The sequence below is a fragment of the Protopterus annectens genome, chromosome 3.part1, assembly GCF_019279795.1.
Source record: "Protopterus annectens isolate FY-2018-M chromosome 3.part1, PAN1.0, whole genome shotgun sequence".
Lineage (NCBI taxonomy): Eukaryota > Metazoa > Chordata > Ceratodontiformes > Protopteridae > Protopterus > Protopterus annectens.
This window is the reverse complement of record NC_056732.1, coordinates 1,671,792,853-1,671,809,933: the sequence shown is the minus strand read 5'-3', so window position 1 is coordinate 1,671,809,933 and position 17,081 is coordinate 1,671,792,853. Positions and strand designations below refer to the sequence as shown.

Here is a 17,081-nt window from a genome sequence, read left to right as displayed (position 1 = left end):
ATTATTGCATTTTTACATCAGAAGCGGGGTCTGTACTTATCAGGTTCTTCTGATGACACAAAGGCTTCTTACAAAATTCTTGATGAAGTAGGCAGGCAGATATTGTGCCTCTGTCAGCAATATACCTAGGTGTTAGCTGAATTGATTTATGGTAGTCTCTCTCGGAGAATAGTGGATTGCACTCAGAGGTGATTTACTTTTGTTTTCTCCTTCTTGCAGGTAAAACGGATGATCATACAGGTAATCAGTGCAATGGCCCATCACAGTTACCTAAAACAGGATGGAGGAGAAATTATGGTTGAATATATTGTCCGACATTGCTGCAATTTTGGTGACAACATAGTAAGTAACAAAAATCACCCTCCCTTGGTTTCTACTGTGTATCTTAGTGTGTTTTGCAGAATCTGAGAACTGTCTCATTTTTAAATGCTTTTATTAAATAAAATTATTTAAATACCTTTTTATTCTTTTATGTATAAATGTTTTTGTTCATTTCTTATTTGATCCTATTCACCTGGGCTGTGTCTGCAAATTGTCCATTGAGATCAGTGCACTGTCCTGGTCAACAAACAAATTATTTATCACTTAAGACATAGGCAAGCATATATTAAACAGAAAAGAAAATAAACCATATAAACATTTTCCCATTTACATACATTCTACATCCTGTGACGATAGGATGTATTGCCAACTATGCCAGAAGAAGTAGGGCAGTGGATGTGTAATGTATACCAGCACAGCTAGCTAGAATTTTGTAAAGAATTATATGCCATTTGTATGTCAGACTGACTTATACAGATGCTTCTGTTGAAAAATGTATTTGTAAAGCTGCTTATGTAAAAAAAATCAACAATGTGCCCTGCTGGGCAGAAAAGAAATGTACATGCATTAAATGTATATATTGTAACAGAGGTTACTGGAAGAGAAGAGGTTAATCTCAGTCCACCTGACTTTGAGAAGTATTAAGAAAATTAAATTACTGGGCCAAGGCCATAAAGTTGTTGTATCACAATTTTGAATGAAGCCAGAGACTCAGTGTATGTAAGAAGCATGGTTTGTTAGTTTCTGTAGGATGAGTAGAAGGTTGTAATTGTTTTATGACTTCCAGAAGCCGCACCAGATCTGAACAAAGGTGTGTGTGTGTGCAGTATTGATATGTAAGTGCTAAATCCTGGCAGTTTCTAGCAGTGGAGGGATTGCATGGGAACCAGAAGTCAGATGACCAGTTATATGATGGCATTCTGTACAGAAGTAAAGATTTAATATTAGCTGAGACTGAAATCTAAGGGCAGTTTGTTTCTTGGAACCTGACATAGAATGATCTCTCACCTACTTCATCTTGCCTTGCTCTGTTAAGTAAATAGGAATAGTAATTCTCTATATCGATCAGGAAAATATGGTGAAAATATTTAAGGTTTGTTTTTTATAACTGTGTGAATCTGTTCAGCTGTGTTATTTTTAATACTTCCTGTGTTCAAAACTCTGGTGTTTCCTGTAAATAAATATGTTGCATTTTCGTGTTCTATTATTATTTATTATTAAGTATATATAAAAGGTTTTTTGATTACAACAGTTCTTTTGTGGTATATGCTGTTGTGACATCTGTGATTCTACATCGGAAAGACTTGCAGGAAACTTTCAGATTGGATTAAAAAGCATTGTGGTGCAGTACGCTCAAGAGATCTTAGCAATGCCTTGGGAAAACATTGTTTGTAATGCCTTGGATTTTCTTTAGTTTGTTATGCCTTGGCTTTTCTTAAGTTTTTTGTGTTAGAACAGCTAGATGTATTTTTTGGTGAAGCAGACTCTTTGCTGGAAGTTAGAGCTCAAGTGGCAACTTAATCTTAATGCTGAAGCTGCTCCAGGAATAAATGAGCAGTTATAAATGTGCTTTACAGTGGGTTAGTTGAGTTGGAAAACCACCTTCATCTTTTAATTCATTGTCATTCCTACTTTAAGGTGTTGTTCTCAGGTGTTTGACTGTTTTTTTCTTAGAGGCTGCAGCTTTGTGTATTTTTTTGAATTGCCTTACTATTTATGACTTTTTATGACTTTTACAGTTTATATAATTTAACTACTGCTACCTAGAATGTTTATTTCTGATGTTGTTCTTAAAATATTAAAGAACGAAAGCGCTAAATACAGGTTCACCTGTCTGTTTTTTCCCTCCTAGAATTAGAAGTTTTTTTATTTATATTTAAACTTTTCATTGTGGCTGGTCCTTTAGAGAATATTTTAATCTTTGAGAGTACTTGTATCTGTTGGTGACACATTGGCCACTCCTGAAGCCTGGCTGTTTGGTCAACATTACCATTTGTATTAATATTAATTTCACTCTGCATAATTGGGTACCCTTTCAAGAGCCTTAAAGTAGCTGGCTTTGGGGTGTCTGGTGGCAGTGTAACTACCTTGAAGTCTGGGCAGAAGGGCGCTTAGCTAGTAACTCTGTACCAGCCATTCCCAGGTGTTTGTGTGTGCTTGCATGTGTGCCCACCAGCTACTTGTAGCAGGGACATGAAGCAGTGGTTTCACAGTGAGTGTGCTGGACAACTTTATTTGGATACTCTACTGAGGTCTGAACCCTACTGAGGTCTCAACCCTATAGCTGTGCTAGGGGGGAGTCTACTGGGGATCTGCAGGGAGACAGAGAAATCCAGACCAAGTACTGAGTGTGTTCCCTATGTACTGTTAAGGGAAACTGTGCTTGATGCAAAGAGCTGTTTCTGAAAATACTGGGTTTATCCACTTTTGTTCCAAGTGAATGTTCCTCTGCAGTGCCAGTTGTGAGGATTCATCCTTGATTACTGGCCCAGAGAGGGGACATCACACATCCCATTTTTTTTTTTTATTACTTGTAACTATCATCAGCCCAGCATTACATAAATTGTTCAGTTTCTGCCTAACCTTAAACCTCACTCCTCCTGAGCATTATTCTGCATGTATTGTTCCCACAGTTTCCATTTATCTATGTAATTACTCCTTCAGTTTGCTAAAGATCCCTGTTCCAGTTATTTTATCTCTTTTGTAATCATCACTACGTGATGTAACGGTTAGTATTGTCGCCTCACAGCAAGAGGTTCTCCCGTTTGATTCTCGGCTGGAGCACTTTCTGTGTGGAGTCTGCATGTCCTCCCCACAGTCGAGTGACGTGAAAGACATGCAGGTAGGTGTGAGCGTGAATGGCTGTGCCTTCATTGAAGGTTGGGCGTCGGGCTGGCAACTCCGCACCATAGAATCTACTGCCAATCCTGAGCGGACCGGAGTTCTGCTGTGGCGACCCCTAACCAGAAAAAGCCGAAAGACTTTTAAAACTACTTCAAATAGAGTTGGTTTAGATTTTCATTTCCATCCAGTTGACAGCCAACAGAATTAAACTTTAGGTCTTACCACATCTACCATGACTAGGCAATTCAGATCTTGTGTCCCAGCTCTAAAGAATAGTTTCCTTAGTTGCAGCCATTTGCTCACCCAGTATTTCTGACAGAGTACTCTGTAGGAGATGTTTAAAATCTGCCAACAAAGTACATTCCCAAAACATATGTTCGTAATTCTCTTTCTTCCCCATCACACCTCCAGTGTTTGCAATCTACCCAGGAAAATTATTTAAAGTTTGTGTGGGGTATAAAATGTTTATGCAGACATTTCCAAGCAAAAATCCTATATCTTCTAGACGTTTTGCTTATTTTGGATATATATATATATATATATATATATATATATATATATATATATATATATATATATTGTCTACCAGCTGTTCACTTGTAAATTGCTTTTCCAGCCTCTCTCCCCATTCTTTTCCAGACTTCAGTTGATTCCTGTAGTTCATGTAATATTTTATATGCCCTAGTAATTATTCTTTTATAACATCAGCTCCTGTTCTAAATTCAACTAAAATCTTGATACCAACATACAGGACCATTTACTAGAAAAAGTTCTATTTTCTGAACAGTGCCTGTCTTTTGTTCTTAACTCATTAACCCCGACTACCGTCTCATGGCGCCTCTGTGCTTAACACTGAGTATGCTGTGAGATGGTAGTAATTACATGTTGTAACACCCGCGTGCCTTTTCTCAACGCAAGTAACTTTGCGGGCATATTTTAACTCCACTGTTGAAAACAGAGTTGAAAAAGTAACTGAACTTTGTCAGTTCAACTTGAGTTTCAGTGTGGAGTTTCGTGGTCTTCCTATTTGACTTTAATTAGAAAATCGGCTGGCAACGCACCCTGTGTTTGCATCTCAGCAGCAAGCCAATTTAGTATGCTTTTTATCCAGCAACTTGTGGCAGCCAGTAGGAATCACCTCTTGTTTAACACACACCCCCTCTCTGTTCTGTCCAAATAAATAGAGGGTCCTACAGTAGATATTCCCTTCCTTTCTGGATTTTGTGGGATTAACTACTGTATCCCTCTATTGTGCCATTTTGGGTTGTATTGTCACAGTCTGGACAGAAAAGCTGCAATGGAGATCCAAGACTTCAGCATCCAGTTTTTACCACCGAGCCTGCCTAAGTCCTCAGTACAGTAAGATTCTATCATTCCATAGCTTTCATCCATTCTTAAAGTTACTTCCGTGCACACCTTTGTAGTTTAACAACTTGGCGAAACATGTTATAGTTTGTATGATCATTATTTATAAATGAACCAGATTTATTGCTCTTTACTGGCTGAGAGATGTCTTTCAAAAAAAAAAAAAAAAAAAGAAAGAAAAGGAATCTGCTCACTAATTATCACCCCCCCCCCCACACCCCATGCATTCATGTATGAATTCAGTGCTATGTTTACAGATGCCCAGGATACTACTTCAGAAACTGCTGTCCAGTAACTAGAATACTATGCTCCAATTTAAAGTGCATTTTGTGAAAAAGAAATTGTCCGCTATTCAAATGTGTTTAGTTAAAATGCCTGCTAATACTGAGTATAGAGTCAAGTGTTCTGTCTCAAAATACTAGTAGAAAACATGCATAACAGTCACATTTTAAGCAATGTTTACACAGCTGCAAATTATCGTACTGACGAGCAAAGTAGACAACGCCTTCACGTTTTCACCAAGTGTCTTAGGATCTCGCGAGAAGAGTGAGCTCCTTTGGGCTTTGGTGTTTTTGGCATTTACCATAGCAGCTAACCACTGTACCAGAGTGTACAGTAGTGAAGTGAGGTTGCCTAAGTTATAAATGCAATTTAAAATAAAATACTCCAACTGATTTTGTTCCGTATATAAAACCTTCATCCAATATAAAATGTCTAATGAAAGGAGAGGGGATATAGGTTTGTCGCCAAACACCGATAACGCGGCACATCTTCGTACTTATGAATGCTGTATGCTGTCACAAGACTTTGCTTTTTAAAACGTTATTTTTTTTTTTTTATAAAGCAAACTTTCTTACCCCTCAGCCTCTTTGCAGAAGAAATCTGGACAAAGCCTACATTAATAGAGGCACAAAACAAAAGCACCCCCCCTCCCCCAAAAAAAAGATTTTAAATATTGTTCATATAAACTTATAAAGTCAATAGCACAGGATTTGTTTTTAGTGTGCATTTCTGAAAGATATGAAGTCTGAAACCCTGTGTGTCATATAGTGACTTCAGTCCTCTGTTATTTGCCAGAAAACCACAGGTTCTATGAGGAACAGACGAAAAATAGAAGGCAAAATCCGGAGAGCTGAAGGGCATGTCCAAGATTTATAGCATTTCCAACATCGTTGTAAGATACAGCTAGAAATCATTCTGTCCTCCTCCTAAGCACAAGATAAGTAAATGTCAACCAGCTGGCAATGCTGGTACCAGGAACACTAATTTTATTCACATTTCTTGCATCATGTGATCTCTACTATTTGGCCGGTTATTTTCTTTGGTTGTTGTTCACTGTGTTCCTCCCTTTGTATTGGTGGTTCCGACTTTAGACAAGCTCCTAAAATGCTGTCAGAAGTAAGAAATAATTAGTGTCAGATTTGTGCTCTGGTTGTCATGGGTAGCTGTTTTTAAACGTTTGACTGTACAGTATGTACCTTTGGCTGTTGTTACCATGGGCTAAACTTAAGAAATTTAAAGAGTTGGACTTAAGAACCAACATTTTTATTTATTTTGTATCTGCATGTTGATTCACTGCAGGGAGACCTCATTGGTACATGCTGGGAAAATTGCCAGGGCTTCTGAAGCTCTGTGATTTCTCTTTGTAAAAATGTGAACATTACATACAATTACAGCAAGTATGATTACTGGCTTGTCAAACAGTCTGAGTGGCCCAAGCTGCATTCTGCCATCAGTGTGTACTGCTGTGTTTCAAAATGTTGTTTTAATAGTAAATGAGCTGCTAGTAATCATACGTTTTCAGTATGGTCTTAGCAGTCATCTCTATAGTCAGAATGTATTTCTTATTTCTGTCAATTAATATCCCTTATAAATTTGTTTATTTCTGCTATGTAAACTTTGAAAACGACAGCAGATTAATTTGGCAAGTCAGTTTATTATACAAATGCACAGTAAGAGCCATCTAGCCAAGAAAGGATGTTTGTATTTGTGACTTATTGGGTAAGTTACTGACTCACCATTACTAAACATTCTTCTTTTAAAATCTTTGTCTTTCGCAACGATTGTAGAATTGACAGCAAATAATGCATTTTTGCAGAATGGCTCAACATCCTATCCCCTGCGGTGTAACAGATTGCACTTCCTCTACCATTACTTATACTAACTTTGAGATAACGTTGAGCGATAACTGCAACTCAGAATAAGAGGCATTGGATAAGCTACTGCAGTCTCAGTATTAGTATATAACAACCAGCTTTAGTAACACTACTAACAAGGAGCATATGGTGAATACTCATTTCTGGGAATTACAAGGAAAGCTAACCGGTGTAACGAAGGATTAATGAAAAATGAATTGCACATATTAGAAATGACACTGTTTGTACTGTTGCTTAGTACTTAGCAATTTTGTGACTGTGGGAGTAATATAAGTAAATAAGGAGGATAGTCCCATGGAACAACGTGTCCAGTTGTCTTTGTTTTGGATGGTTGTTATAGTTGTATGCTTGCAATTTAATAAGGAGCAGCACACTGATGGCTTTCTTGCTGATGTCTTTAGTGTATTCAGTAGACTGCTGCAATGATGGGTTATTGCATCATGTGAAACAGACATTTCCAAGCCTGGAGTTTTGCTGCTTTTTTTTTTTTTTTTTTGTGGTATGATTTTTACCTCCTTACCTGCCAGTACCGCCTAACACCACACCTGCTGGGAATGCAAGCCTTTATGCCACAGCAAGGGCCGCAACTGTACCTCTATCACTCTGTCCATGCATGCCATCTTACAGGCTCTGTCAGGGGTTACCTTCAACTGCTTTATTAGCCATTAATAGCCGATTGGTCCACTTGGTCATTACAGTGCTATAGTACTGATCTGATGTTTATTGTCTTGTGTGATTGTATTCGATATTAGTAATTTAGGTTTGCTATTGAGGTGGTACTTAGCAGGAACATCACTGTTACTGAAAGGAATGATAATACACATATTTACATTGAGTTTAAGGCCATGACTTTGGCAACATCATTTGTTCATGTAAGACCCTCTTGTAGGGTGTTGACATAATTTGGAGATACTATTATTGCTGCCGGTTTGCAGGCATCAGAAAACCTTGTCAGCCACAGACATTTACTTTGTGCTTGTACTTTGGAGAAATGGATTCTAAACAGTAGAGGACCCAGGGCTGAACCACGTGGAACATCACTAATTACAGCTCTGCTGTTGGAGGTGGATTCCCCTATTTTGACTAGTGACCCCTCAAGTGATATAAGGGTTGATGCCTAGTTGGGTGAGTTTGTCAATGATGCCTTAGTGGGAGATGGTGTCAAATCTCTTGGCTAAGTCCAGGTAGGCTTTATCCGCAGATTTCCCCTCATCCAGGTCCTTGCTGACTGTCTGAAAAAAATCTATCTGGTATAACAGGCATGATCTCCCTTTGACAAATCCAAACTGTAAGGTCAACTGTTTGGAGATTACCTATATCTATGTTGATAAGGTACATGAGGATTTGCCCCATGGCCTTGCAGATATGGCTAGTCAGTTTAATAGATCTATAGTTCCCAGAGTCCATACACCCCTGTGCAATAACTATGACTGTTTTCCAGTCAGCTGGAATGAAGCCGGTGGTTACACTATGATTACAAAGAGTTCACAATGGAGTTACCAGTCCATGTTGGATCCATTGTAGGACACAGTCTGGGATGCTATGGGGTCCCATAGAGGCTGCGTTTTTGTTCTTAAGAGAGGCCATTTGTGACCTGCTCGGTAGAGATACAAGGTTGGGGACAGGTAGTAGGGATGTCATGGGGTGTGTGTGGTGGGGACTGGGTACTGAAGTTTTCATAGAACCTGCCAGCCAACAGGTTAGTTATGTCTACAGTCTCGGTATATGTGGTATCATTAACTATGAGGGCCTTTTCTTTTAGGTTACAGATCTAACTATAGAATGCCTTGTGGTTTTCCTTTGGTGAAGTGAAGCTATTTATACCATCCCATAGGAGGTTATAATCTGCTTTGGTGAAGTTATTTAGTTTATTTGTTGCAAGGGGAGGGCAGATGTCATGTTTACTTTGAATGAGACTGATTTGCGGTCAGTTCTCACCAGGGAGAACCTCACAATGGGAGTGCTTAAGTGGTCCCCCATATTGGTAAGTACCCAATCCAGTATGTTGGCTCCCCTTGTGGGGATGTCAACCAGCTGGTCCCAGGCACTGGAGGTAATGAATTTGTGTAACCTTTGGACAAGTGAGTTTGAGCATGAGTAATCAACTCAGTCTGTGGGTAGTTAGTCACCAAAAACCTTGGTGTTCGGATGTATCTTGGTAGACTCAAGTAGATCCAAATAAGCAGAATGGGTGTCTTGATTCATGGAGGGGCTCCTGTAGCTGGTAATCACTTGAATAGGTGCCCTGCAAGCAGTTATTATTACGTGGACAAATAATATATACTATAAGTTTAGATCATAAAGGAATACTTGTTTCTTGTCATGTGGAAAAAGCTTATGATTCTATTTCTCATACTATATTATGATATGTAACAGAGGGATGGTTAGGTTAGATAACAGGAATTACTACTTTTTAGAATAATTCTTAGATGGATCAGCCAGATAAGTTTGACATTTCTGCTCGTCTTATTGCATTAGTGATTATTTATTTATTTTATTTTTTTTATTTAACATTTGTTGACCGGGAAACTCCGACTAGGTTCCACAGAGCCTGTTTTCAGCGGAGGCCTGGGGAGAAATGCTCCAGATGCATGTCTTTGGAACTCAGTAGTTGCCTGAGTGAGATAAAGGTTATTACTTGCTGACTACTACCAACCTGGAGGTACCAAATATTTTGGGCATTCTCCTTCGTTTTGTCAGTCGTGTGGAATTTTGGTGGGAGGAAAGGCTCAGTAATATCTAAATGTTGCACTATTTTACTGAATTACTCAGGTATTCTTACTGATGATACTCGCTCTGTGTTACATAACAGCTGCACAAGGTAATAAAATGACTGCATACTCAACAGGTTATGTGCAACAATTATCACCCGTGTCTGAGCATGCTTAACTTTGCAGTAATGAAATGCATGTCATTTTCACGTTAGCAATAAGTGCAGTTACAATATAGCACTGTGTCACCATCACTTATCACTTTTCAGGTAAAAGTCACAGCAGCTGTCACTTTTATTTGCATAAATAGAAGTCATTATCACATTGCTGAATGAATAAGCCAGATTTGTGTTTTCCCTACTTGGAGTCATTGCAAGCCACCCCCACCACACCAGTTTCTTTCTGTCAGTTGTATAATTTCGAGAAATGTAACAAATATACAATGCAAAATCTGGACATTCTGAAAAAATCTCGACAGTAGTCTGTGGGATACATACCTATCTCTCCAGCTTCATTTTGGTGCATGTTCTTACCAGCAAGTGTTACTGAAGGGTCTTATGGGGACTGATTTTCATAAATTTGTCTGTTCCTCATAAAACGGACTGAAATTGCTAAATAATGCGACATTTCAGTTTTAGATATCATATTCCTTAGAAAAATGCATACTAACAGAAGTCCCGTTGTTCTACCAATTTTTTCAGTGCATGATAGCAATATTTATAGCCTGCCCCTATTTATTTTATGCTTTGTCCAGATTTTTTGCACTATGAGGTTGAAGTGTGTGTGTGTGTGTGTGTGACAGTAAACTACCCTAGCTAGGTTTAGCAGATGATTAGTAATTCGCTTTCTGCCAAGCTCTGTACCTTATTGTGCAATCAGGAAGATTAATCAAATAACTCTTGCATGTTTGCATGGTTCTAAAAATGTGCACACATGGCCTATGATTTGACAACAAAGCTGTTTCAGTCAATGCAATTTTCAAAGACAGAGAAGTTCTGAATGATAAGTCTGTTTTCATTGAGAGACTGTATTGCTTTATCAAATGTCTAATACTGTTTGTGCTATTAAATTTGAAATGTTAATTTTACATTGTCTAACTATATATTTTTATATATATATATATATATATATATATATATATATATATATATATATATATATACACACACACATATATATATATATATACACACAGACACACACTTATATTGTGTGTGTGTGTGTGTGTGTGTGTGTATGGCTGAATACCTTTCTTTTTTTGTATGAAAAGATCAAATGTTCTTGCTCTTTTCATAGGACTGTTTAGCCCTGTTATTCCTTTTACCGTAACGAACCATGCATCTTACTGGCCTGGCCTTTACAAGCCTAGCCATAGGATTACCCTGGCATAGTGCCACCCAACCTTGGTTCCCAATGCCTGAGTCTCATAGTTCTGTTGTCCTAGGTAAGCATGGCCTGGGGGGTGCCACTGTAATGCAGTGCTTCCCTCCAGGAAAGGAAACATGCAAAAAGACAAAGCCTGTCTTGGTCTTTTCACATGTTGTCTTGGTGCAGCTCTCTCTACTCAGTCTCCCTCCCTTCAGATGTAGTAAATGTATGTAGGTCAGGGCAAGAGGTTTTACATTGGCTCCCCCCTTTCACTCCTTATGCCCATTGCCAAAGGACACATGGAAAAGGCAGAGGTAAGGCAGAGTGCTGGCATTGCATGCAATCGGGGGTCATTGCTGCTACCAGCAGTCTGAGTGGGTATCCAGCCACCGGTATGGGACACTTTGGACACCCACGAGCTGAAGCCCCATGCCTATCCTCTGCGATATAGTGGAGTGGTGGTCCTTACCCTGCTTTTTCTCTTTACATGTGCCCTTACTGTGCCCCCTTGTCAGTCATGTGTAATTTGGTGTTTTCACGGGTGGTAGGTATGTACCTGTGCAGCGTCATCACTTATGTACCTTATGAAAAGAATAATGCCCCTGTGGATAGGAGTGAAGATTTGGATGGGCTAACCAGGTAATGCATTAATGATGTACATATATATGTAGTCTTACAATACATCTGTCAAACATCAGTAGTAGTCTGTTTGCATTTTCTTTCCTGTGCATGTTCATCCACCTTCTGACACTGACATGGCTTCACGAGCAGGAGAACGACAAGTGAGAGTGTGGGTAGGTGGCTATTCCTACATTCAGTGGGCTGCCAGCCAGGCCTCCATAACTGAAAACCCTACAACTTGAGCTTCCCCACATCCAGTGTGAAGGTATACTGGATTGCAAGAAAAGGTATGCATTGGAGCAGAGTACTGCAGTTGTTGGAAGAGAAGTGTTCCATCTACCCTGAGCCCGACATTCTTGTGCATTGGAGAGAATTATGTAATCAGTCAACCACTCGGGAGGCTACGGTTTCAAATCAGAGCAATTTTTGAACACCTGCTGTCGTGGTGGCCACATTGTCATTTTGTATGGTCTGACATAATTCCTCGCCAGATATGGAAAACAGCAAACAACGGACAGCGCACAAGGCCAGACGTTTACAGAATGTGTTCATGCATAGCTTGATGCACAAGGTCGGTCGATCTACAATCTGCCATAACAGCATCACCGCAGAAGATGTTCACCTGTTCAGAAGGGATGGCGTTCGCCTAACTGAGGAGGGCATTGCATTGTTCTTGACTGACCTCCACAATGGTATGAGGAGAGCTATGCAGGGATTGGTAACATGCAGCTTGTGAGAAAAATGGAAAACATCCATGACCAAGTAAGACCAGTATGGTAAGTAAAACTCTGTTATGAATTTTGTTGTGTAAAATATGATATTTCTTTGAGTTTGGCAAATAACTGTGGTAAGGAGCTGGTGAAGATGCTGAGAAAGAACAACTGTTTCAGGAGAGTGCTACCATGTACATTTGAATATGTCAGTAGCCATCATGCAATACTTCTTTTTATTCTTCTTTTATCAGGCATGTGTAGAGTTTAAATGACAGGAAGGGCTTAATAATAATACAGAACTTGATCCCTTAGGTTCATTGCTGAATGGACACATGTAAAGAGAAAAGGCATAGGTAAGGCAGACTGCTGACACTGAAGGAGGTCGTGAGACTGTAGTGGTATCAGCTGTCTGAGAGGGTAGCCAGCACAGGTATTGGACAGATCAGATTGGCTTGCATACCACTGAAGTCCCATGCCTGTCCTGGGTTCATTAGTGGAGTGGCGGTCCGTACCTTGCTTTAGCTCTTTTCATGTACCCTTTCAGCAGTATGTTGGCTATAGCAAAGAATGTGTATATTTACAATGATATCAGTCTACATGATAAAACAGCTGGGTCTGAATGTTGTACACATGCACAGATATCAGTTTGTTTAGGACTTAGGTTATGGAAGTTATGATATTTTTTCATATTTCGGTAAATAACTTTGCAAGGGAGCATCTGAATGTGCTAAGTAATACTTCATTTTGAAAATGGTATTCATAGTTGCATCATGATAAAATAATTTATCTACTTCTCTGAAGTGCAGGCTAACACAGAAGGCCTCTGGCTGACGAAGTTCGCAAATGACTGCAAACTAGGAGCCATAGTCAAGTCCCCAAATGATGTGGACATCCTACAGAAGGGCCTCACTGAGACAGATGCCTGGTGTCAGAGCCATGGCCTCAAGCTCAATGCCAAAAAGTGCAGTGTCATCCCCTTTGATAAAAACTCTGTACCCATGAACTACCACATAGGTAGCAATCTACTTAACACCGAATGCGTGATAAGTGACCTTGGAACCCAGGTGGACAGTAGTCTCTCCATTGATAGTCACATCGCCACAGTAGTCAGGAAGTCCTTCTACGTGGTACAGCTCTTCATAAAATGGTTCTCATCCAGGAAAAAAGAGGTCATTGTTCCCCTCTACTCGTCACTCATTAGACCCATTATAGAGTACAATGCCCCTTTTGGAATGTACCTCACAAGACATCTGCAGCAGCAGCTGGAAAGGCCACAGAAGTACCTCACAAAGAGGATTACTGGCCTCAAACAAATGCCCTACACTGACCACCTCAAAAAACTCCAGCTTTACTCCGTAGCATATTGCCTACTCCGAGGTGATCTCTGCCTAACATATAAAACTATGTCAAACCCAGAGCTGTTGGACATGCTACACCTAAAGAAATCCCAATCCCTCCAAGCTACATGCTCTAGGGACCTAAACCTTGTCACCACAAGAAACAGGATATGCTGGAGGGTAGATTCCTGTCCCAGAGACTTCCTATACTCTGGAACAAGCTACCCATCTATGTCAAGCAAAGTTCTTCATTAGCACTCTTCAAGAAAAATCTTGATGAGTGGATGGGAAATAGGAAATACACCCCAGGGATCTCTTCTGTGTCTCTGCTGGACAGTGGCACAGGAAAATAACTTTCTTGGGTGGCCTAAGCTATGGTACCTTGCTGGCTAGGCTTGCGTAGGCCCTTGGGCCGATAGCCTAGTACCTACCTATGAATTGTGCCCTGTATATTGTACACATGTACAGATATCAACGTTTGTTTCACACTTAGGTTATGGAAATTATGAATTTTTCATATTTTGGTAAATAACTTTGCAAGTGAGCATCAGAATGTGCTAAGTAATACCTCATTTTGAAGACAGTATTCATAGTTCCAACATGGTAAACTAACTGTGCCTGTATGTTGTACACATGTACCGATATCAACACTTGTTCCGGACTTGGGTTATGGAAATTATGATTTATTTTTCATATTTTGGTAAATAACTTTGCAAGGGAACATGTCAGTGTGCCAAGTGATACCTCATTTTGAAGACAGTTACTCCTTGCAACATGGTAAAAGAACTTTGTCTGTGCACTGTACACATGTGCAGGTATCACGGTTTTAGTCTTGTAGGATTATGAAAATTATACATTTCCAGTACTTCTCATTATTATGCCCATATCTTTGCAAGGGGGCACAGTGATCACACAAATGATGCATAATTTTGAAGCTGACATTGAGCCACACAACTTGTACACTGATATGTAGCCTCTGTCTGTTACCGGTAATGAGATGATATGGTGTGTTTATTTATCAATTATGAGAAATATATTAATCATATTTCTTTGAATATATTAATCATATTTCTTTGAATATCTCTGTAAAGGAGCATCACACAGTAATGGTTAATGTATCATTTTAAAGCGGACATTCATACAAACAAATTAAATACAAATGTTATGGGTCTACATGGTACATTGACCAAGATATTGTGCTTTGCTTTTCCAAAAAGGTAAAAAATATGCACAATATCAGCATTGCTTGCCAGATATTTAATAATGACTTTAATACACAGTATCAACATTTACATTGATGGAAAGGTCCGTGTCTGCTGAACAACTTTCACATTTACGTTTTGGTCTAGCTCTTAATGTTTTCTGTATGGTATTACAAATGGATTTTCTGAAAATGAGCTCAGGCTGCACTGTTGTTCCTATGGTGGAAGTAAGCAGCATTTTCTGAGCTGCTCCGGAGTGAATGAGTTAAGTGCATATTCCACTGTTACATTTACAGAATGTTGTTCATTTGGTTGACCTTGTTTTTTTCTTGTGTGAGTTTTCCTGAGTTATAGGACTCATGAAAAAGACAATCTTCTTCCCTTAAATAAATTACATCTTGGTACCATGTTGCTTATTGCAACCTGTAAAACAGTCAAGTTTTGTAATTGAAGAGTTATAAATAGTTATATCAGAGCACCCCAAAATGGCAAACTCCAAGTCTGCTAAGACAGAATTACTAAATTATTTTCAGAGATTCAAGTCCACTGCAAAGTAATATCTATGCTTCCAGCAGTAGGTTTTAGTGGTCACGTTTCCAGCTTATAAGGCTGTTAGTGAAATAATGCTACAGGAAATGCTTAAATCTTAGAGAGCATGAGAGAAGATTTGAATACTACAGAAAGGAAGGAAGGAAGATGTCTCTGGAGGGCTAGCATGTCATAGACTTCTGGCTGTGGGTAGATACATAGAGAAATATATGTATGTATTTGGACTTCTTGATGCAATGAAAATAAAACGGAATGAAGCTGATTACGCACATTTTTTTTGGAAAATATGGCACCCAAACAAGATTAACTCTTTCACATCTAGTCTAAGTGGAATTTCACATCTCCTGACACCTGCAGTGTCCCTTCCTGGATAGCTTTCATCTGAGCTAAAATTCTGAGAATGTAATTCTTTAACTTACTGTAAACAAATGTATTTATCTCAAAAATTATAAAGGATACAATAATGTAAAATATGAAGGTTATCCTGCACATACCTCTCCTCCCAATGGTGATATGTCAGACATAACAATAATTTTATACTGAACAATTCCATCTTATGTAAAATTATAGTTATTCAAACCAGTATTAATGTCTCTGTAGCTGTACTACATAGAGCCCAGCTTTCAGTGTGACTTATGTTTATACAGATATGCTATTCATTTTGGTGCAAAGCAGATGTTCTTCATTCCACATTGCTGCAGTCCTAACTATTGGGGGTAGTCCGCTGTCCAGTCGGCCCGAATACCAAAGTATATGGCTGACGTCGGTCAGGGCGCATTAGACTGACGTCAGTACGTCAGGGTACTAATGCGCATGACCGACGTCATATCCTCAGTCTTTTTTGCCGCATGGTCCGATGCAGAAGCAATTTTGCGAGTGCAGGTTGGCGTTCTGAAAGTTTCTGAAGCCAGGGTTTCAGACCGAATCAAAGTTGGCTAAGTACCCCGTTGGGGAATATTTTGGTTTTCTTGCCTCAGTATTTAACCGGATGTCAGAAAAAGTGAATAACTGTATTTCTTGTGGGAAACAGATACCTCATAGGGATTACCATACTTTGTGTATACCTTGTTTAGGGCCTGAGCACGACGTTGTTGGATGCCGCTCTTGTGCTAGATTTAACAAACGCACTATTAAGAGAAGGTTAGACTGTGCCAGGTTAGTGTTTGGGAAGCGTTGTAATTATAAAATGCCATCGGATGCTCCGGCGCCGGCTTCGGCTAAAAAACGCAAGGACAAAACAGCAAAGCCTAGAGTGGAGGAACCGACAGTCCCAGACGTCGGTTCTTTAGAGGGCTCAGTGGAGCCGGAGGTTTTGCCAGGTGTTTCTTTGGAGTCTCAGGGAGAGACTTTACTGTTACAGGATGTATCCTCTCAGGAAGTAGGCCAGGCTGAGGGGGCTTCTCAGGTGGCTGTTCTTCCCTCTCTTCCTAAGGTGGTCAGAGCCTCCCCTTCTGTTTCCAAGGCTTCTTTGAGGGGCAGGCCGACTTTTGCTTCAGTGGGGGTTTCTCCTAGTACTTCAGGGTCTTTGCCTAAGAAACATATGCTTAAAATGGCAGAGGATTTGATTACTATGATAAGGGGTTCTATGCCCCCTCCTGATAAGAGGCCTAGGGTGGAATCTGAGTTTGGGAGTTTTGAGCAATGCTCGGAGGCTTCTGAGTCTTGACTGAAGACTTGCAGGAGTACCCTCCTTATTCTGATTCTGATGTGGATGATTCTACTCCTTCAGCTTCCCTCCTGAGGATTTTTCATTTTCAGAGACTCTGCATTCCATGAGGGAGCATTTTAAATGGGAAGGTCAAGATTTCTCTGATTCCAGGAAAAGGCTTAGGGAATTCTTGTTTTTACCCCAGCACAGGCCTTTAGCTATACCTCCTGTTTTGAATGTGGTGGA

General features: G+C 39.7%; 1 protein-coding gene across 2 annotated transcripts in view; it reads left to right on the top strand.

The window, feature by feature from the left end:
- The window catches only part of MROH1 (maestro heat like repeat family member 1), a 2,449,684-nt gene that overhangs the window by 837,659 nt on the left and 1,594,944 nt on the right, over window positions 1–17,081 (top strand). For both annotated transcript variants that reach the window (XM_044067698.1, XM_044067696.1), the window contains exon 12: window positions 220–342. In XM_044067698.1, coding sequence (XP_043923633.1) covers window positions 220–342 — 123 coding nt within the window. The remainder of the gene's footprint in view (window positions 1–219; window positions 343–17,081) is intronic.